Source organism: Capra hircus, chromosome 16 (assembly GCF_001704415.2).
Source record: "Capra hircus breed San Clemente chromosome 16, ASM170441v1, whole genome shotgun sequence".
NCBI lineage: Eukaryota > Metazoa > Chordata > Mammalia > Artiodactyla > Bovidae > Capra > Capra hircus.
The window spans coordinates 42719962-42741973 of record NC_030823.1 but is presented as its reverse complement, the minus strand read 5'-3'; the positions used below and the strand labels follow the sequence as shown (position 1 = coordinate 42741973).

At 51.5% G+C, this 22012-nt stretch overlaps 1 protein-coding gene across 2 annotated transcripts in view; it reads left to right on the top strand.

Annotated features, from left to right (window-relative positions):
* H6PD (hexose-6-phosphate dehydrogenase/glucose 1-dehydrogenase) overlaps positions 3266-22012 on the top strand; it is a 40031-nt gene continuing 21284 nt past the window's right edge. Inside the window, exons 1-3 of one of the 2 annotated variants that reach the window (XM_018060388.1) lie at positions 3266-3670; positions 17618-18254; positions 19745-19862. In XM_018060388.1, the coding sequence (XP_017915877.1) occupies positions 3666-3670; positions 17618-18254; positions 19745-19862 (760 nt within the window). In that variant the 5' untranslated portion in view covers positions 3266-3665. Of the gene's footprint in view, positions 3671-11867; positions 12081-17617; positions 18255-19744; positions 19863-22012 lie in introns of those variants that run through there. The other variant, XM_018060387.1, reaches the window with a different exon arrangement.

The window sequence follows — 22012 nt, the reverse complement described above, 5'->3', positions numbered from 1 at the left end:
TCAGGAGGAGACTGAGATAGGACTCCAAGACAGGGAGGAAGGCAGAGAAATGAAAACATCTCAACTATGTGTGGGTGTGGAAGTACTTCTCTCATTAGGGAGAAGTGCTGTGATGCTCTAGACTCACTTCACGTTACTCCCCTGATCCACCCCACTGATTCCTATGTAGACACAAGCATTTTCTTAATAAGCTGCTTATAGGTGACTTGGCTTTGGGATGTCTTCATTTATTTAAAGATTTTTAATTTTATTTAATGAATTTATTTATTATTGGCTGTGCTGGGTCTTCACTGCTGTGTGCAGGCTTTCTCTAGTTGCAGTGAGCAGAGCCTACTCCCTAGTTGCAGAGCTCAGGCTTTCCATTGTGGTGCCTTCTCTTGTTGCAGAGCTTGGGTTCTAGGTTGCCTGGGCTCAGTTGTCCCATTGCATGTGGGATCTTAGTTTCTCGATCAGGGATCAAACCCATGTCCCCTGCATTGACAGTTGGATTCTCAACCACTGGAAAAGCCCATGGAGTGTTTTAAAAGATGTTCTAGAGTTAACTGAAGATCACTCTCGTGACGTCTGTACAGGGATCTGGGAAACGTCCCCTCCGTTCATCTCTGTCTCTGGGCACCTGCCTTCTTCTATCTGTACCTCCTTTGGCTTGGGTTTACATGGTATGTGAGTGCACAGTGCACCTGGGGCCATGAATGTGGGAAGAGCTCTTGACTGAGTCCTGGCATTGTCCAATATGGTTTGGCTGGCCCCTTCCCTAGACCCTCCTATCCACTTCCAGCTGCGGAGGCAGTCTGGCAGGGACCTGGCTCCTTAACTCTCCCCACAGTTCCAAACCCAGCATGGCCAAGTCTTTGCTGACATCCAGCAGCTCCCTGCAGGCCCCCAGATGGCCCCTGGCCCTGGTGACAGTGGAGCCCAGCCCCCCTTGGCTCCCCAGCCTTCCTGGAACCCTCTTGCCTAATATCCTGTGTGTTAATCATGCCTGTTGGCCCTTCTTAGTCCTGCTGGCCACTGCCAAGTTCCTTCTGCTAGTTCCTGACATTCCTACCTCTAGTGGAACCTTCATGAAATAAAAAGTTACTAAAAGTTTTTTCTTTCTGGTCAGAATGCTCCTCCTTGGGTGGTCCCACACTCCCCAGCATAGGTGACCAAGCATTCTCCTGTGTCTGGGATGGGAGAAAGGTGGGTCTGAAGAAGGGAAAGAGCTAAGAGGCTCAGGAATGGGCATGGGGTAGGGGAGCTATGTCTGGGAGGTGGTCCTGGTGGTCGTGCGTTAATTCAAGGTCACCCAGGGTCAGCTGAGAAGTAGGAAGAAGCAGCTGCTTTTCTGATGGCCATGGCCCCACTGGGGGCACTGGCAGCAGTGTAGAGTTGGGAGAAAAGTGATCACCAAGGTGAGGGTGAAGGTAGGCACCATGCGATCATGGCGAAGAATGGGGCAAAGGACTGGCATACCATCCACTGAGTGCTGAGGGGCAGCTCACCGGTCATCTCCTTTATCATCACCCCTTCATCCTACAGATAAGGGCTTCTTCCCATCCACTGTCTTGCTAATAAAGCCCCAGAGGTGCAAGCTACCACTTGCTGAGCACTTATCACAGGGAGATGGCTCAGCGGTAAAGAATACGCCTGAAATGCAGAAGCCGCAGAAGACACAGGTTCGATTCCTGGGTCGAGAAGATCCCCTGGAGGAGGGCAGGGCAACCCAGTCCAGGGTTGCCAGTCCACTCTTGCCTGGAGAATCCCATGGACAGAGGCGCCTAGTGGGCTACAGTTCATAGGATTGCAAAGAGTAGGACACAACTGAAATGACTTCAAGGCTGTATATTGTCACCCTGCTTATTTAACTTATATGCAGAGTACATCATGAGAAACCCTGGGCTGGAAGAAGCACAAGCTGGAATCAAGATTGCTGGGAGAAATATCAATAACCTCAGATATGCAGATGACACCACCCTTATGGCAGAAAGTGAAGAGGAACTAAAAAGCCTCTTGATGAAAGTGAAAGAGGAGAGTGAAAAAGTTGGCTTAAAGCTCAACATTCCGAAAACGAAGATCATGGCATCCAGTCCCATCACTTCATGGGGAATAGATGGGGAAACAGTGGAAACAGTGTCAGACTTTATTTCTTTGGGCTCCAAAATCACTGCAGATGGTGATTGCAGCCATGAAATTAAAAGACGCTTACTCCTTGGAAGGAAAGTTATGACCAACCTAGATAGCATATTCAAAAGCAGAGACATTACTTTGCCAACAAAGGTCCATCTAGTCAAGGCTATGGTTTTTCCAGTGGTCATGTATGGATGTGAGAGTTGGACTGTGAAGAAAGCTGAGTGCCGAAGAATTGATGCTTTTGAACTGTGGTGTTGGAGAAGACTCTTGAGAGTCCCTTGCTTGGACTGCAAGGAGATCCAACCAGTCCATTCTAAAGGAGGTCAGTCCTGGGTGTTCTTTGGAAGGAATGATGCTAAAGCTGAAACTCCCAATACTTTGGCCACCTCATGCGAAGAGTTGACTCATTGGAAAAGATTCTGATGCTGGGAGGGATTGGGGGCAGGAGAAGGGGACGACAGAGGATGAGATGGCTGGATGGTATCACCGACTCGATGCACATGAGTTTGGGTGAACTCCGGGAGTTGGTGATGGACAGGGAGGCCTGGCGTGCTGCAATTTATGGGGTCGCAGAGTCGGCCATGACTGAGCGACCGAACTGAACTGAAGTGACTTAGCAGGCAGCACGCAGTGTCTTCAAGGTCACACGAGCGTAGACAGACTTTTGAAGCTGTCTGGTGGAGACACGGCCATAGCCTGTTCTCTCTCCCCTAAATCACTTCTTCTGGAGATTAAAAATTGGGGGCACCACGCCGCTCCTTCTACAGATGGAGAAATGCGAGCCCTAGGGAGGTCAAGTGATCAGTTCCAGGTCCCACGGCCTGTGCCAGAATCTGACGAGGAGCCAGCAACTCGGCTCCACGACACAACGACTTCCCTCGGCCCTCCCGTGTCCAAGAAGGCGGCCCGGCCCCTACGACGCACAAGAGATTCCAGAGACGCAGAAAAAGGCCCGCTCACTTCGCTCTTAAGACCAGCCCATCCACGCGAACCAGGGAAACATTTGAGAGGCGCCCGCCCGCCAACCCCTAACAACCCGAGCTAGGGGGCGTGGTCTCGCCTGCGCCTCCGCCTCCGCCGCCAGCCCCGGCTCAGCCCCACTGCGCGCGCCCCTCGCCCGGTCCTGCTGCGCGCGCGCGCGCGCGTCCTAGGCCCGGGGGCCCCGCTGCACGCGCCCCTGGCCCGGCCCTACTGCGCGCGCGCGTCCGAGGGCCCGGGCCTCACTGCGCGCGCGCCGAGGCCGCAGGGGTTTGAGGCCCAGGCCCAGAGGGGTCAGCCGCGCTTCCGGACACTGACGCGTCTCGGGCCGGGACCGGGCGGTCCGGCCGGACTCGGCCTCGCGCCCCCTCCCCCGCTCGCCGCCCCCGGCGTCGCTGGCGAAACCCGAGCGCGCGTTAGGCGCGGGGCCGCGTGACGCGCACCTGTCGGGGGTGGCCGGGCTGACGGAAGAGAATGCGCCGGGCCCCGACCTGGCCTGAGCCCGGCCAGCAGCACCGCGCGGCACGCGCCGCCCCCGACGTTTCCCGGAGAAGCTGCCGGCTCTGACGGGCGTGATGAAGTAAGCTGCCTCCCCCGCTTTCTCTCCGGCTTCTTGGGCCGCAGGAGGAGTCTTTTACAGCCGGACTGGGGCTGCGCGCTTGTGCCCCTGCGAACCTGCCGCCCCGGAGGCCAGCCCCGCGTCGCTGTAAAATCCTCGGGCGTTTGATTGGGAAGAGTCACCCCAGCTACCACCCACCCGCCCCAATTTCCTTCCCCGCGTTTCTTCCGCAAAATAAATTATTCACTTCCTGCTTCGCAGATGCCTTGGCGCGGCAGGGCTGCGTGGTGGCTGGTTGGCTGGAGGCAGCCAAGCCCCGTCGAGGCTGGTCCGGACGGGCCAGCGGCGTCTCCTTTTCCTGGACTTTCTGGAATTCAGTTCAGTGAGAGGAGAAACCGGAGGCTCCCCTCAACCCACTCCCACTTCCCTTGGGAATCTGCTTAAGCTTTGGCACTAGAGCTCAGGTTTCCATCAGCGTTTCAAATCCATCCATCCAATGAATGGTTTTCCAGAAGCAGACCTGTCTGGGTCTCTGAAAATCAGCTCACTCAAACTTGAGTGTTTAAACGGAAGTGAGAACTTCTGGAGAAGTCATAACCTGAAATTCCTTGCCCACCCACCCCACTGTCCCCCAGGCAGGCCTGTGGCTCCTGAAAGGTAGTCAAAGCGGGAAACCTTCAAAGACTGGGTGTATTTTAAACTATGTTGTACACTAACTGAGGCTTCCCAGGTGGCTCAGTGGTGAAGAATCCGCCTGCCAATGCAGGAGACACAGGTTTGATCCCTGGGTAGGGAAGATCCCCTGAAGGTGGAAATGGCAACCCACTCCAGTATTCTTGCCTAGGAAGTCCCATGGGCAGAGGAACCTAGTGGGGTTTGTGTCCATGGGGTCACAAAACAGTCAGATACATTGGTTAGTATGTACTCTGTAGTGATGGATAGAGTGTTTGAGTTTAGGGGGCTAATCTTCTGGCAAGTTTTAGGAGCACCTGAGAGGAAAATGCTCAGTGTTTGGCATGAACAGAGCTCACTTTAGGCAATGTTTTTTTTTTTTTATGTAACCCTTTCTTTGAGGTATAGCTGCTCAGCGGATAAACACTCCAGGCAGGCATTCAAGTTACTTTATTCGAAGACTAATAAAATTTACTATTGTGGGATGGTTTTAGGCCCTTTAAAGAGGAAACCGTCAAATCTGTGGGCAAAGGGCAACCAAGAGGCACCTTTGGTCATCTATGGCCAATCCACTTCTCATTTTCTTAAAAAATATTTGACTGCATCAAGTCTTAGTTGAAGCATGCTAGATCTTTAGTCATGGCATGTGGGATCTAGTTCCCTGACCAGAGATGGAACCGTGGCCTTCTGCATTGGGAGTATGGAGTCTTAGCCACTGGGCCACCAGGAAAGTCCCTGCTGACTTCTCATTTTATTGATGGAATTTGAACAAGGCAAAATGTCATTGCTTGTTGCCAGATTTCACCATGGATTCTGCCAGTCCGTAACCCACAGGCAGAGCAGGAAGTCTGGTTTTGCTTTCTGTTGCCCTGAACTGGGAGCTGGGTGGCTCTTTGTCTAGGAGACCTCTTACCATCTTTACCTCCCAAAGTATTTTCACAGCCATGATCTGGGTTTTTTTGTTTTGTTTTTTCTTTTGGCCAGACATTAAAATGAGGTGAATGCTCCCCATCTTACAGCTGGAGAAAAGGCCCTGAGTAGTTAAGTGAAAGTCCCAGGGCTGCAGAGTTAGAGATTTACTCTACTACTGTATTCTTTGGCCTGGATTATAAACCCCTTATGGGCTGGGGTGGAGACTTTTTTAACCATCTCGGGTTTATGCTGCTGTTGCTGTTTAGTTGCTAAGTCATGTCCAACTTATTGTGATCCCGTGGACTGTAGTCCACCAGGCTCCTCTGTCCATGGGATTTCCTAGGCAAGAATACTGGAGTGGGTTGCCATTTCCTTCTCCAGTGGATCTTCCTGACCCAGGGATTGAACCCTCGTCTCCTGCATTGTCAGGCAGATTCTTTACTGCTGAGCCACCTGGGAAGCCCTCTAAGCCTTATAGCCCTTTGATTTTTCATCAGTATGACTGGAAGATCATGAAGTTGTCAGTGAGCTGTTCCTTGGCATTTTTTCCTGCTGTGCGAAGTCAGTTGGTTTCCCAGCAGTTCCAAGAGACAAGCAAGAAATGCCACTTTATTCATGATGCTCTTGGTTTAATAATGACAGTGGCTAACAGTTTTTGGACGTTTACTACATGCCAAGCATTGTGCCAGGTGCTTTGTTTGGATTGTCTCCTTTTGTGCTTCTTATCGACTTGTTTTCCCACTCTGTGGTTGAGGTTGGTTAGTTAGTTGTGTCTGACTCTGCAACCCCATGGGCTACAGCACACCATGCTTCTTGTCCATCACCAACTCCCGGAGCTTGCTCAAACTCATGTCCATCGAGTTGGTGATACCATCCAGCTGTCTCATCATCTGTCATCCCCTTCTCCTCCTGCCTTCAATCTTTCCCAGCATCAGGGCCTTTTCCAGTGAGTCAGTTCTTCACATCAGGTGGCCAGAGTATTGGAGCTTCAGCTTCAGCATCAGTCCTTCCAATGAATATTCAAGACTGATTTCCTTTAGGATTGACTGGTTTGATCTCCTTGCAGCCCAAGGGACTCTCAAGAGTCTTCTGCAACACCACAGTTCAAAAGCATCAGTTCTTTGGCGCTCAGCTTTCTTTACAGTCCAACTCTCATATGCATACATGACTACTGGAAAAACCATAGCTTTGACTAGATGGACCTTTGTTGGCAAAGTAATGTCTCTGCTTTTTAATCCGATGTCTAGGTTGGTCATAGCTTTTCTTCCAAGGAACAAGCATCTTTTAATATCATGGCTGCAGTGATTTTGGAGCCCAAGAAAACAGAGTCTGTCACTGTTTTCCACTGTTTCCTCATCTGTTTGCAATGAAGTGATGGGACCGGATGCCATGATCTTAGTTTTTTGAATGTTGAGTTTTAAGCCAGCTTCTTCACTCTCCTCTTTCACTTTCATCAAGAGGCTCTTCAGTTCCTCTTCACTTCTTGCCATAAGCTTGGTGTCATCTGCATATCTGAGGTTACTGATATTTCTCCCAGCAATCTTGATTCTAGCTTGTGCTTCATCCAGCCTGGCATTTCGCATGATGTACTCTACGTATAAGTTAAATAAGCAGGGTGACAATATACAGCCTTGATGTACCCGCTTCCCAATTTGGAACTCGTCCATTGTTCCATGTCCAGTTCTAACTGTTGCTTCTTGACCTGCATACAGGTTTCTCAGGAGGCAGGTAAGGTGGTCTGGTATTCCTATCTTTTGAAGAAGTTTCCACTGTTGTGTTCCACACACTTAACGGCTTTGGTGTAGTCATTAAAGCAGAAGTAGATGTTTTTCTGGAACTCTCTTTTTTGATGAACCAGCAGATGTTGGCAATTTGATCTCTGGTTCCTCTGCCTTTTCTAAATCCAGTTTGAACATCTGGAAGTTCTTGGTTCATGTACTGTTCAAGCCTGGCTTGGAGAATTTTGAGCATTACTTTGCCAGCATGTGAGATGAGTGCAATTGTGCGGTAGCTTGAACATTCTTTGGCATTGCCTTTCTTTGGGATTGGAATGAAAACTGACCTTTTGCAGTCCTGTGGCCACTGCTGAGTTTTCCAAATTTGCTGGCATATTGAGTGCAGCACTTTCACAGCATCATCTTTTAGGATTTGAAATAGCTCAGCTGGAATTCCATCACCCCCACTAGCTTTGTTCGTAGTGATGCTTCCTAAGGCCCGCTTGACTTTGCATTCCAGGATGTCTGGCTCTGGTTGGTGAGTGATCACACCATCATGGTTATCTGGGTCATGAAGATCTTTTTTGTATAGTTCTTCTGTGTATTCTTGCCACCTCTTCTTAACATCTTCTGCTTCTGTTAGGTCCATACTGTTTCTGTCCTTTATGGTCCCCATCTTTGCATGAAATGTTTCCTTGGTATCTGTAATTTTCTTGAAGAGATCTCTAGTCTTTCCCATTCTGTTGTTTTCCTCTATTTTTTTTGCATTGATCACTGAGGATGGCTTTCTTATCTCTCCTTGCTATTCTTTGGAACTCTGCATTCAGATAGGTATAGCTTTCCTTTTCTCCTTTGCCTTTAGCTTCTCTTCTCCCATGCCTCTCACATGACTTGGGGAAGGGAGCCATGGTACCAGGACACCTCTGCAGAAGTCTCCCATGACGCAGACACGGCCACAATCTGAAACGAGACAGATACCTAGCAGCACAAATGTTCCACCTGTGGATTGCACCAGGCTTTGCCGTGCTTTAGTTCCTTTGGCCTAAGTATAATCTGTAGTTGAGGTTGGAAGAGGTTAAATAACTTATATAAGGTCACACAGTTACTAAATAGCTAAGATCCCAGAAACTAGTGTCTCCCCCCTCCCCCAGTAAGGGCCTTTCAGGTTTTAACAAAGCAACTCAGCCTTAAATACAGTGTCCTCATGATGTCAGAAATAAGGTGAGTGAATCACTGTTAGAGTGGACATCAGAGGCCATGGCCGTTCACAGCAGTTCATTGTCAGGGCAACCTGACCTCAGGAAGCAGAGCTGCTGACCAGCTTGAGTCACTTATGGGAGCGTTTAGACCACTGTAATTCCGATCTTGGAAGGGAGCAGAATCTGTGTCCACTAAAACAGTGTTGTTATTGTTTTGTTTTTTCAGTCTTTTTGGAAAATGTGCATTTATATATTTATTTGACTACACTGGGTCTTCGTTGTAGCTCTCTGGATCTTCAGTCTTCATCACAGCCTCCGAACTCTTAGTTGCAGCGTGTGGGATCTAGTTTTCCTTCCAGGGGTGGAACCTGGGCCCCCTGCATTGCTACTGTGGAGTCTTAGCCACTCCACCATGGAAGTTCCTCTAAAACAGTGTTTTAAGTTTGTCATTTGGGGTTGTAGTCACACATTTTTTTTTCTTACCACATTACAGTAGGTTTAATAGTGGCCCCCAAAAGTGTGCCCAGTTTATAACCCCAGAACCTGCAAAGGTGATTTGATTTGGAAAAGTGATCTTTGCACATGTAATTGTGGATGTTTAGATGAGATCACCCTGGATTTAGGGTGGGCCCTTGTTTGTGTTCAGTCGTGTCTGACTCTTTGTGACTCCATAGACTGTAGCCTGCCAGGCCTCTCTGTCCATAGAATTTTCCAGGCAAGACAACTGGAGTGGGTTGCTGTTTCCTACTGCATGTCACACATTTTAGAGGTAGGTGGGAAGGTGCCGAAGCAGACTGCCTGTATTCAAGTGCTGTCGCCTGTAAGCCGCCTGGCCCTCGATGAGCTGTTCTCTCTCTCTGCCCCTGAGTTTCCTCTCTTCTCACTCTAGAAACTGGTATAATGACAGTACCCACTTCATGCTGCGCTGTGCTCAGTCACGTCCAGCTCTCGGCGACCTCGTTTGTGGACTATAGTCCATCAGGCTCCTCTGTCTATGGAATTTGCCAGGCAAGAGTGCTGGAGTGGGTTGCTATTTCCTTCTCCAGGGAATCTTCCCAACCTAGGAATCAACCCCGCATCGCCTGTGTCTCCTGCATTGGGAGGTGGATTCTTTACCACTGTGCCGCCAGGGAAGCCACCTGCCTCATCAGCTGTGGCAAGAACTAAATGGTGTGACACGTGTGAAGCTCTTAGCCCAGTGTTTTGCATTTAGTTAAATGCTCTATAAATATCTCTTTTATTATTCATAGTATCATTTCAGATAGTGAGCTGCCGCTAATGTGTGCTGTGTCGCAGTGCTTGAAGTGGCCATTAGAGAGTCATCATCCACACGGGGCCGCCCATACAGAGTCGACAGTGGTCTTGGGAGAATGGGGTTTATTTGTTCATTCAGCAAATGTTTATTGCATACCTTCTGCAAAGCCAGGCCCCGCTTTTTAAAAATATTAATTAACTGATTGATTTTGGCTGTGCTGTGTCTTCATTGCTGGGCGAGCGCCTTCTCTTCTTGCTGAGCACGAGCTCTAGAGAGAGAGGGCCCAGGAGTTGTGGAGCACAGGCTTAGTTGCCCTGCGGGCATGTGGAATCTTCCCAGATCAGAGATTGAACCCTGTGTCCCCTGCTTTAGCAGGCAGATTCCTATCCACTGTCCCACTAGGGAAGCCCCAGGCCTTGTTTTGGATAGGAGATAGGCAGTGAGCAAAACAGAAAAACCCATGTCCTCATAGGCACTTACTTATAGATTCTTGAGTGGAGGGGTGATAGATGATAAAGTAAATCTGCTTATCATATGTAGGTATGTACTATGGGGAGACATAAAGCAGAGGATGAGATGAGGGTTGGAGGTTTACAGTTTTACACAGAGTCAGCTGAGAAAGCCTCACTGAGGTGACATTTCAGCAAAGAATTGAAATTAGGGAGGGAATGAGCCACGTCGACATCTGCAGGGAAAAGTAGGTCAGGCAGCGAGAACAGCAAGTACAAGGGCCCTGGGGCAGGAGGATGTGTGGCTGGAGCCCAGAGAGGGACAGAGTGTAGGAGAAAAGATCAAAGAGGTAAGAGATGGAAGGCCAGAGTGTGTAGACCCTGCCGGCCACCGAACAGAAGGACAGGATCTGACTGATGCTGTGAACAGAGCACTCCAACTCCTGGGTTCAGGCAGAGATAGAAATGAGAGGCCAGGGAGGTGGTTCCACACAAAGGTGATGGTGGCTAGGACCAGACTGGAGAGATGGAAGGTGGTGAGAATGGTGAGTAGTTGTATTCTAGGTAAATGTTGGTGATAGAAACCATAGGACTTGCTGTCAGATCGAATGCCCCAAGATCTCTGGCCTGAGCCCCTGGAAGGGGGGAGTTGCCATTTACTGAGAATGGGCGACCTGCGTTTGGAGCATTTGGGAGATAAGTCAGTTTTTTTTTTTAATGTGGTACATCTTGTAGACATCCAGCTGTTGATGTCACAGTCACAGTTGACTGTGTGAGACGGGAGTTTAGGGGGAGAAAGTCCAGACTGGAAATAGCAGCTTGGTGTACAGGCAGTTGTGTATTGGTAAATGTTTAACAGCCTCTGGAAGGGATGGCAGTTGGTGGCCAGGAGCCAGCTTGATAGCATTTGCCAACATCTGCTGCATAAATAAATGTTCCCACACTGGCCAGTTTCAAGCACACCATTACAGAATATCTTCACCTTATAGATACCAGTCAATCCTAAAGGAAACAAACCCTGAATATTCATTGGAAGGACTGATGCTGAAGCTCCAATACTTTGGCCACCTGATGCGAAGAGCTGACTCTTTGGGAAAGACCCTGATGCTGGGAAAAATTGAAGGCAAAGGGAGAAGGGGTCAGCAGAGGATGAGATGGTTAGATAGCATCACTGACTCAGTGGACATGAATTTGAGCAAACTACGAGAGAGAGTGGAGGATGGAAGAGCCTGGTGTGCTGCAGTCCATGGGGTCGCGAAGAGTTGGACACGACTTTGTGACTGAACAACAACAGATGAAATAGGTTAAATAATGTCAAGAGCAGAGATAATAGTAATATGAAGTAAATCAATGAGGGAGTATTGAGTGTTTCATATCTTTGTTTTTAAATATAGCTTATTTGATTCTAAATTCGTGTAATTTGGTTCTAATAGGGGCCGTGTTTAACAACTGACTTGACAGATTCCTGAAAATTTAGGAATTGAATCTCTCATGCAGATATGTGATGGCTCTCACACACAATTTGAATTGTAGGGACCAAATATTGACCCCCGAGGTGATGGTAACAAGAATTACATGAGTTTAGGGGGGGAAATGGTCTCAGAGCTGATCTTGGGGTTCTGTCCCCTGTCTAGCCCCAAGGGGTTGAATGCAGGTCACAGTTGACGATGACAGGTTTGACTTGCCTCCACATGGGGGTGTCTGTGCAGAAGGCTCAGAGCACAGAGGAGAGTGTGGGAAACCTACTGGAGCTGGCCAGTGTAGAAGGGACCAGCACATCCCTTTGTACTTCAGCAAAAACTCCTCTGCACTTTGAACTTTCGTTTCACTCCCACACACTCTTGTAAAAAATACCAAGCTCATGAGCTGTGATTTGAAGAAAATTCCTCTTCCCCCTGCCGGGCAAATAGAAGGCAGAGGTCAAAGATGTGGATGTGGCACCAGGGAAGGGACAGAGTGCCAATAGCCGCTGGCGTCCACCTCCCGGCTCCTTTCTCCCGCCCCTTGCCTGCTGGGGCCAGAGGGTCAGAGCTGCTTCCTCCCGTGGTTTCCCAGAACCAGCTCTGCCGCCCGAGTGCCTGTCCAGGGCTGGGCTGTGCTGAGACTGGTCCTGGGTGCGCCCCACGTCTGCCTCCCTCGCTTGGGAACCCCGCTTCTGGCCCGTACCCTCTGGCTGGCCACGTCCATGCTCGCAGCTTTGGGGATGTCAGCAGAGCTGCACCTTAAAAGGTGAGTCTCCCAGGAGGCCCAGTAGGAACCCCTCACCCTGGAGCTGGGGGTAGCGAGTGCTGCCCTGGACTCTGGATGTGGGCTGGCCCGTCCCGACTCTTGGATGAGCCTGTCACACCCTGGAAGAAGCCTCTGCCCCACCTCACTTTGTAGCAAGGTGGGAGCTAGTGGTAAAGAACTTACCTGCGTAAAGGAGGAGACGTAAGAGATGTGGGTTCGATCCCTGGGTTGGGAAGATCCCCTGGAGGAGGGCGTGATAACCCACTCCAGTATTCTTGCCTGGAGAATTCCTTGGGCAGAGGAGCCTGGCAGGGTCTGGTCCATAGGGTCAAAAAGAGTTGGACACAACTGAAGTGACTTCGCATGCACGAATGTGCATGCTGCTGGCAAGTATTTGGAATAATAATTGTAAATGAGATTGCATCCTCCACACACTGAAGTTAGAGCTTCAGGAAGCTTGGTCTTTTAACTTCTGAGTGACTCAGTTATCAGTTCCGTGCTTCCTACTTCAGTCCTGTATTTCCTGGCCTAAACTGCCTTCAGAAAGGTGATGGCCATCTCCCATGTAATAGAGAGGTTCTCTCCTTTCCTTGGAAAACAGAGTTTACTGGGAGGAAAGTGCTGTCAAGCTCCTCTAGCTGCCTCTCCACAGGTGGGGAAACTGCAGTTCCCAGCAAGGAACATGCAAGTTCAAGGTTACAAGGTGTTTAGACACTTCTGTGTACTAATCACCACGTGTTCCAGTCCACAGTTGAATACACTGTCCTCCTGTCCCGGAGTGGCTCATACATTGCACTCATGGTTTTCTTATTTATTAATTAAACACAGATGCAGTTCATAGCAGGACTGGCCGTTGGAATGCCACTTCCGTGTTTTTTTGGCCAAGTTCAAGTATGTGATCTTAGGAGATGTATTTCATAGCCCATTGCTCTCAGAGGAGGCAAGGAAGCAGGAGAAAGTTTTTCAGAAAATCCTTCAGAAGGAGAGGCTTGCAGCTCGAGAGCGGTTTAGGTCACAGGTGGCCGTGGAGCCTTGATCCCTGTTACCTCTTCTCCAGGGGCTGGGAGCCTGGTCGTGACTTTGATGGAATTGGACTTCTCGGAGCCTGTTTATTCCTCTGTCGGGGCAACAGAGAGGACATCTGTATACCTGTGTACCCTTCTCAGGGTGTAAGGGCAAGCAGGGGGGTGTTACATAGACGTCTGGGCGTGTCCCGTACTGTCTGCAGCGCTGGGCTCTGGAGCTTCTGAGAGGAGGGGGCAGCACAGGTTTTCCTGGCAGCTGCAGCAGCCTGATGCCATGCTGGGCAGGGTTAGGGGCCACTGTACATTAATTAACTTGGCGTTTGTGTGTGTATGTGTATGCATGCAGTGTGTATGTGCACAGTCATGCCTGACTCTTTGTAACCCCATGGACTGTAGCCTACCAGGTTCCTCTGTCCATGAGATTTCCCAGGCAAGAATACTGGAGTGGGTTGCCATTTCCTCCTCCAGGAGATGTTCCCTACCCAGGGATCAAACTTGGGTCTCTTGCATTGGCAGTTGGATTCTTTACCACTGCGCCACCTGGGAAACCAATATATATATATGCATTTGGCTGTACTGGGTCTTCTGGAGAAGGGTATGGCAACCTACTCCAGTATGCTTGCCTAGAGAATTCCATGGACAGAGGAGCTGGCGAGCTACAGTCCATGGGGTCACACAGAGCCAGACAAGACTGCAGTGACTGAGCACGCACACACATGCTGGGTCTTAGTTGTGGTGTGTGGGATCTAGTTCCCTGACCAGGGATCGAACCCAGGCTCCCTGCTTTGAGAGCGAGGAGTCTTTGCCACTGGGTCACCAGGAAAGTCCCTAATTCCGCAATTGTATAGGGTTTTTGTCACTGGTATCATCTCAGCTAGTCTTTGCAAACCTCCATTTAGTTTGGGGGGTGTTAGCCCGTTTGACAGGTGAGGACTGACAAGGTAACTTGATTGGACCACACAGAGCTCAGACATGGCCTTAAGCCCAGGTCCTCTGACCCAAAGGCCACCTTCCTCCATTCCACTTGGGGAGCCATTTCACACCACGCCTGGGGCCTTGGGCTCTGGAACTGGACAGTGGACTTGGCCTGCTGTCTGCTCATCTGTGAAATGGGATCCTTGCAGGACTCCTTCCCAGCGCTGTGTGGAGGGAGGGTTGAGAACATGCATTTACGTCATCTAGCACACGCTGACTGCTTGGTAGATGTCAGGTATTATTAGTCTTGAGGTCATTAGTAACCAGGTTTTGCAGGGGGATGGGTCCATCGCCAACATTCAAGGTGGCTTTGAAATGCCTGTGTGTGCACCCGCCCTGGGCCCACTGGGGTCCGAGGTGAAGGCAGTAGGAGGCAGAAATGTGCATTTTGAAGGGACTTTCCTGGAGAATCTGCCTGCAGTGCCAGAGATCCGGGTCTGATTCCTGGGTCAGGGAAGATCCCCTGGAGGAGGGCATGGCAACCCACTCCAGTATTCTTGCCTGGAGAATCCCATGGACAGAGGAGCTTGGCAGGCTACAGTCCATGGGGTTGCAAAGAGTCAGACATGATGGAAGCTACTTAACACACATACACACACATGCATTTTGAACAACCCTGCAGCCGAATCAAACCTGATGCTCCCTTCTGACACTGGCCCTGACTCGGCTTCACCACTTAGCATTCCAGACCCTGCTTCTCATGGTGGGCTCTTGGCACCTTAGGCCCCATCCCCAGATCCTCTGCCCCAGAATCTGCATTTTTGAAAGAGTTCTCCAAGAGATTCATAAGCACACTCAAGCACACTGAAGTTTGAGAAATGCTGTTAAGGTTAAAAGACATGGTAATAAGCAGACATTCAGGACTGCTCCCCTCCTGACTCATTTAGGAAAGGGTTGTTCCCTTGTTGTTTAGCAACCACAGAGTAAGCGGCCATGTTGCAATAACTGATATTTCTGATGTGTATTTGTTTAAAGGAGGCTGGGGACGTAAGCAAGAGATAAGGGCATCTAACCTGAACTCTGGGAGCCCGGAGAGGGCTGGGCAGAGAAGACTGCAGCAGACTTCAGAGTCAGAACAGGGTTAAATGGAGGCCCGGGGGTTGGCTCAGGTTTTCTGCCGTCTCCTGGGGTGGGGGTAGCAGTGCTGGTCCTCGGAGCTCCCTCACCTGCCACGACAGGCCCATCCAGACCTCTGGCTGCCAGTGTCCGATCAGGAGCTCTGAGATGTGGCTGCCAGCTGGCTGCTGCTCCTTCTCCAGGCTGTTGCCTGGGCTTCAGATTTCTCGCTGCCTCTTTCCCGCACTGACCTTGCAGCTTTTCCTTCCCTCCAGACTGGGGCGGTTTGCCAGTTAAGAAGGAAGTGCTTGACAGGCCAGGGATAGGGATCGGAAAGCTGAATGGCCCTGTAGTCCGAATTTGGGCACGAGTGCCAATGATGGACAGTGGAAGAGGAGGCTGGGGGTGCCGCGCGTGTGGTCCCTTGGTCCTTCAGTTATACCTCCCATGATGGGAAAGTCTGGTGCCTGTAGATTCTGGTGCAGACACTGTTGCTGGGTCCTATCTTGGTTTGGCCACTAACCCAGGCCATGTTGGCGATGAATCTCAAGAGAGGTGGGGAAAGAAGGAAAAGGCAGAGTGAGGGGAAGGGGTCTGATGTCAGAGGTGGGGGCAGATCTGGTCCCTCAATACAGCAGATGGTGTTGGGGTGAGGGGAGGTCTGCAGGGCCTTTTCAGAATTCCTTCTGTCTCTTTAAACCTCATTTTCCCCATCTGTATAACTAGACCAGCGCCTCATTGTTGAAGACTGTTTTAACCCTTAATTGGGAGAACACCTGCCATATAATTGTGCCAAGCCAGTTATCCTCGTTCCTTCTTCAGTCCTCCCACGCCCCAGGCTGGGCCCAGGCCCCTGACCTAGGTCTGAGAGCTGTGTCACGTTCCTGCCCGTTCCTTCTGTCTTTCCTTCAAAGCACTGACCTTGGCAGGGATTTGGAGAATGGGAGAGCCAGGGAGTAAGAATTGAACATATCCAGCCCTACAGCCTCAGTCTGAGCTGGGAATCAAACCCTCTGGTGCATCAGTGACAGGTCTGGGGCCTCACCTCTCCTGCATGTCAGCTGCTTCAGATGAGACTGAAAACTACCCAAGAAGTTAGACTAACCTCAGGGAGACCGTAGTGTGTAATTCCTGCCCATCAGCTCTGGAGCCAAGGAGCCAGATGCCTGCCCAGCTTCCTCCACTTTCTCACCACAGGACTTTCACCTGCCTGAGCCTTAGCTTGTCTATCTCTAGAAGTGGGGGACTGTGATAGCACTCCTTCACTGGTTCTTTTTTTTCTGTAATATTTATTTGGCTGCACTGGGTCTCAGTTGTGGCACATGCGATCTGCGATCTTCAGTCTTCGTTGCAGCATGCAGGATTTTTAGTTGCAGCATGTGACCTCTTAGTTGCAGCGTATGGGATCTAGTGCCCTGATTAGGAATCGAACCTGGGCCTCCTGCAGTGGTAGCCCAGAGTCTTAGCCAGTGGACTACCAGGGAAGTCCCCCCTCCACTGGTTCTTTGCAAGGCTCTTGTCTGGATTCAGGGAAATCTTGTGCACAGAAGTAGTTAGCTCAGTGTTTGGCACATGCCAGCATTCAGTGTTTGCTGCTATTAACATACACTATAATGTATGCTAACCCATTCTAGTCCCATAATGATAGCCACCACTTATCTAGTGCTTAATAGGTGGTAGGCATTGTCCAAGACCTTTTCAGCAGTCACTCATTTTCTCCTTTTAACAGCCCTCTGGTGTAGGGACCATGAGCACCGTCATTTCTGATGAGGAAACTGAGGTACAGAGAGGTTAAATAATTGTTCAAGGTCAGGGTTGAGCTGGGACTCGAACTCAGTTGGTTCCAGAATCCGAGTTTTTGATCACAGTGCAGCAGCAATGATTAGTGGTCATTTTGTGGACTTCCCTGTCAGTCTATGGCTAAGACTGTGCTCCCAGTGCAGGGGGATGGGTTCTGTCCCTGGTCAGGGAAGATCCTGCATGCTGAGTGGCCAGAAAAAAAAAAAAAAATGTTAGTGGTCATTTTGTGCTTGGAGCCCAATAGATTTGGGAAGAGCAGATGGAGAAGTGAGGGGGCGACAATGTCCCCCCAGCTCCAGGTCATCATCTAAGACCATGGCCTGCTGCTCTGATGACCCCAGCCACCTGTGCTTATGGATGAGACTGGTGTTGGTCGTAGAGTGGATGGCTCCAAGTGGGGCCTCGCTGGGGGCTGCTGCTCCTGCACAGAACGGCCCCCCTCCAGCAAGTGGCGTTATCTCTGCTTACAGGGCAGGCTCCCGGCCCACTGGCTGCTTGGCACAGAAGCCAGGCTGTGAGGAGGGAGAGGGAAGCTGTGCAACTGAAACATTTTCCTGCGAAACAGGTGGCTGTTCCTTGCCAGGCAGGAAATGTTTGATAACCTAAGAATGTGTTACCCCCCAACATCGCAGCCACCGGGCCATGTCTGATCCTTCCTTGTTGCTACTCTGTCTTTCCTAGGCGCCCAGGTGTCTGGAAGATGCTCATGGTGGCCGTGTGCGTGGCCCTGCTCAGCGGCTTGCAGGCCCAGGATCTCCCCGGACAGGTCTCCATCATCCTGCTGGGAGCCACCGGGGACCTGGCCAGAAAGTACCTGTGGCAGGGCCTGTTCCATCTGTACCTGGAGGAGGTGGGGAAGGGCCACCATTTTCGCTTCCACGGGACTGCTCTGACGAGCACTGAGCAGGGCCAGGAGGCCATCGCCAAGGTCCTGGAGTCCCTGTCCTGCCCCGGGGACATGGCCTCGGGTCACTGTGCTGAACTAAAGGCTCAGTTCCAGCAGCTGAGTGAGTACCGCCGGTTGAAGACGCCCGAGGATTACCTGGCCCTGAGCAAGGACATCGAGGCCCAGGTTGAGCACGAAGGCCTCCGGGAGACCGGCCGAATTTTCTACCTTTCGGTGCCGCCCTTTGCCTACGTGGACATTGCCCGCAACATCAACAGCAGCTGCCGACCAGGCCCCGGTGCCTGGCTGCGTGTCGTGCTGGAGAAACCCTTTGGCCATGACCTCCACTCTGCCCAACAGCTGGCTGCAGAATTGGGGAGCTTTTTCCGGGAAGAGGAGATGTACCGGGTGGACCATTACCTAGGCAAGCAGGTAAGCCGCAGCCCGGAGCCTGCAGGGTTGGGGGAGCTGGGGTAGGTAAGACCCCGACCTCAGGGTGCCACCACTGGCTGTGGAGCTGGCCCCAAAGCCATCGTGAGATCTGGGCTCCCTTGGTGGTCTTGACTCTGGGCGGGAGGTGAGTGGCAACGGCAGGACTGCTTGGCCCTTGTCCGTGCGTCCTGTTCTTTTGTGTATCGTGGCTTCTGTTTCCCAGCCTGGCCCCGTGTTCTGTCCCGAGGGGGCCCTGAGACTCTCGGGTCTGGGCCCGGCTTTTGGGTGGGCATGCTCTGAGAATTAGAATTAACCACGTTACTCCGCACCCATCTGCCTTTTCTCAACACCTTTTCCTTTCCAGGTTCTGTTTTGAGCCAGAAGCCTGGTAACGAGATTTTAAAACAGGATAGGGACTCTTTGAGTCCTTGCTTCTCATCCAGGCCCTGTGGCGAAGCAAGGGGCTGGCCTTCTGGGTGAGGCTGGTCAGCTCGCCAGTTCAATCTGAACAGACCCTCAGGGCCCCTCAGGACACCTCTTCCTGGAAACCAGAGCAGAAAACACACAAGCACATGTGTTCTCTGGCCCTGACCAGGCCACGGGCCCAGGGCCACATGGGGGGCACCACGGAGTCATCTGGGGTGGAGGCATCGCCCTGTGTCCAGCTCTCTTTGGAGCTGCAGTGTTCCAAAGATAAGCCCTTAGACCAGTGCCTGTCCTTTTCACTTGTTTAGGGGAAAATTAGGAAAAAAAAATACTGGATGGTATTCAATTTGAAACTTTTCTTGCTCCATTTTTAGTGTTAAAACACCTTTCTTTTATTAAAAATGGATGGTAACAGAAGATCAGTTCAGTTCAGTCTCTCAGTTGTGTCTCACTCTTTTAGACCCCGTGGAAGCACACCAGGCTCTTTTTGACCCCAGGGAAGCACACCAGGCTTCCCTGTCCTTCACTATCTGCTGGAGTTTGTTCAAACTCATGAATGTTGAGTTGGTGATGCCATCCAACCATCTCATCCTCTGTCATCCCCTTCTCCTCTTGCCTTCTATCTTTCCCAGCATCAGGGTCTTTTCCAGTGAGTCAGTTCTTCCCATCAGGTGGCCAAAGTATTGGAGTTTCAGCTTCAGCATCAGTCCTTCCAATGAATATTCAGGACTGAATTCCTTTAAGATCGACTAATTGGATCTCCTTGCAGTCCGAGGGACTCTCAAGAGTCTTCTCCAGCACCACAGTTCAGAAGCATCAATAGAAGGTGGAGAATCTTAAATGTTTTCTTTCTTGGCAAAGAAAAAAAAAGGCTGCTAACCCTGTGGAGGTCACTGAGAGGTTCTCGAGTCCTTACTGGGCTGTGAAGGCCTGGCATCTGGGGACTGTTGCTCCTGAGAGTGTCTCCTCTGAGCGGGATAGAGGTTGCAGGCCCTTTCGTGGGGTCAGGATTCCCTGTTGGTCCCAGGAGAAACCCACAGCTCCGCAGTCTTCTTCCCTGGCAGGTAGTGGCCCAGATCCTACCTTTCCGAGACCAGAACCGTGCGGCCCTGGATGGCCTCTGGAACCGGCACCACGTGGAGCGGGTGGAGATCGTCATGAAGGAGACATTGGACGCGGAAGGTACGTGAACGGTCCCCGCCCTGCATCAGTGGTTTGGCATTGGCCCACAGGGCTGCAGGGTCTGCCTGGCCCCCACGCCAGGGCCAGTGCTGCGTGCGTGTGTGCATCCAACTCTTTCGAGATCCCATGGACTGTAGCCGGCCAGGCTCCTCTGTTCATCAGATTTTCCAGGCAAGAGTACTGGAGTGGGTTGCCATTTTCCCCTCCAGTGCTTGCTTAGAAGATTTTGCTGGTGTGCGGTCTCCTTTCAGAGCCTGTGTGTGCCCAGTTCTGGGCCATGCTATACCCCAGGGTGCCCGCAGGCAAGCCCCGGATGGTGATAGCTGCCCTAAGGGAGCATGTAGTTGGGTTATGTAGACTTGGCCCAGGCACTGAAAACACTGGCTGGCAGTAAACCCTGGGAGGTAAGCTGGCTTCCTTGCTGAGTGTGGTGGAGACCATCAGGCTTCTGCTCACAGCAGCGGCCCCCTCTGCTTTCATCTCCTCTCTTCTCTTTACCTCCGGTCCTTCCCGTTCATTTGTTCTCAGCTCAGTGGTTGCAGTGTCGGGGAGGCCCTGCTGACTGTCCCGACAAGGTCCACTCCTGCTGCACACTCCAAGCGAACACACCTCCCTTTCCTGTCCCTCCATGGCCTCGTCTCATCCCCCCGTCTTTCTGTCTGTCCCACTGGACTGGAGGCTTCAGGCCACCTCCTCGCTGGCACCTGGCACGCACCTGGGACGTGCTGACCAAACACTGCAGGAATCAGCAGTATTGACCTGGTAGTCGGGATACCTGCATGTCAGGCCCGTCTCTTCCCCCGAGTGGCCTCACTGCGTCCTGTCCCTCATCTGTGTGGCTTGTGTCGACCACAGCAGCTGCGGCCCCTTGAGCCCTGGCTTTCTGTGACTCCTATCACATCTCGTGAGCATTGGCTGTATGTGTTCAGAGCTTTGGTTCTTTTACCCCAATGATAAAAACTAATTCTTACCGTGTCCTGAGGCCCTAGTAGCCAAATGAGGAGGGCGCTATTATTAGCCTCCACCTACGGATGAGGTTTGTTGATGAGCCCAAGGTCACGGCCGGATATGGTGTAGCCAGGTCCCTGTCCAAGCAGTCTGGCTCTGGCCCCGGGCTCTGCACCATTGCAGCCAGCTCATCCCCTAACTGCGTGCTGCAACCCTAGGCCACCATCCCACCCATTGGTGTGGGCCTGGGCAGAAAGGTGGGCCCCAGATCCCTTGGGCCTGGATGGGGCCCAGGAGGTCTGTGTCTCTTTTCTGCTCTGTTCCTCCCCTCGGTGTTCTCCCCTTTCCCCTTTGAAGTGTGTTTAGTGCTACAAGCTCTGGGTGGGTGTGGGGGGGTTTCAGGGATGGGGACCCAGCTGCCTGCTGTCCCTTGATGTCTCATGGGTTCACCTGGGGATATATATCGGGACAGACTCCAGAATGAATATTGCAGGTGGTGCTGTCAGGGCCAGGTGGGAGGAACAGTGGGCTAGGGTACCAGACAGGAGCCAGCCTCCAAGGGCCCTGCCGTCCTAAAGAGGAGCTGGGCTTCTCTGTCTGGAACCTGTGTGAGAAAAGGGTGCCCTCCCCACTGCAGCAGGCCTTCATGGCTCTCCTCAAGCCTTCTGGATTTCTTCTCCTGTCCTCAGCAGGGGCTCAGGCTGTGGGTTTCCACCTGAGACCTGTGTGTGCCTCCTGCCCTAGCAGGAGTGAGGGCTGGGCCATGCCCTGGCTTCATCCGCAGAGAGATGACCTACAGATGACCTGCAGATCTGGTGCCAAGTACCTGGCTGGGGGTGAGTGGGGGCCAGCCCCTCTCTGCCTGGATGTGACACTGGGTCTCCTCTCCTCCCCTATTTCTGGCAGCTCCTTCCCCAGTCCTACCCCGTGATGTCTGGAGTCACCAGTTGGTGGTGTTGCTTCGTATTTCCTCCACCCTGCCACATCATTCTTCTTGGTGGTGGTTGTTCAGTCACTAAGTCCTGTCTGACTCTTTGACCCCGTGGACTGCAGGACACCAGGCTTCTCTGTCCTTCACTATCGGCCGGAGTTAGTTCAAACTCATGTCCATTGAGTTGGTGATGCCATCCAACCATCTCATCCTCTGTCATCCCCTTCTCCTCCTGCCTTCAATCTTTCCCAGCATCAGGGTCTTTTCCTAT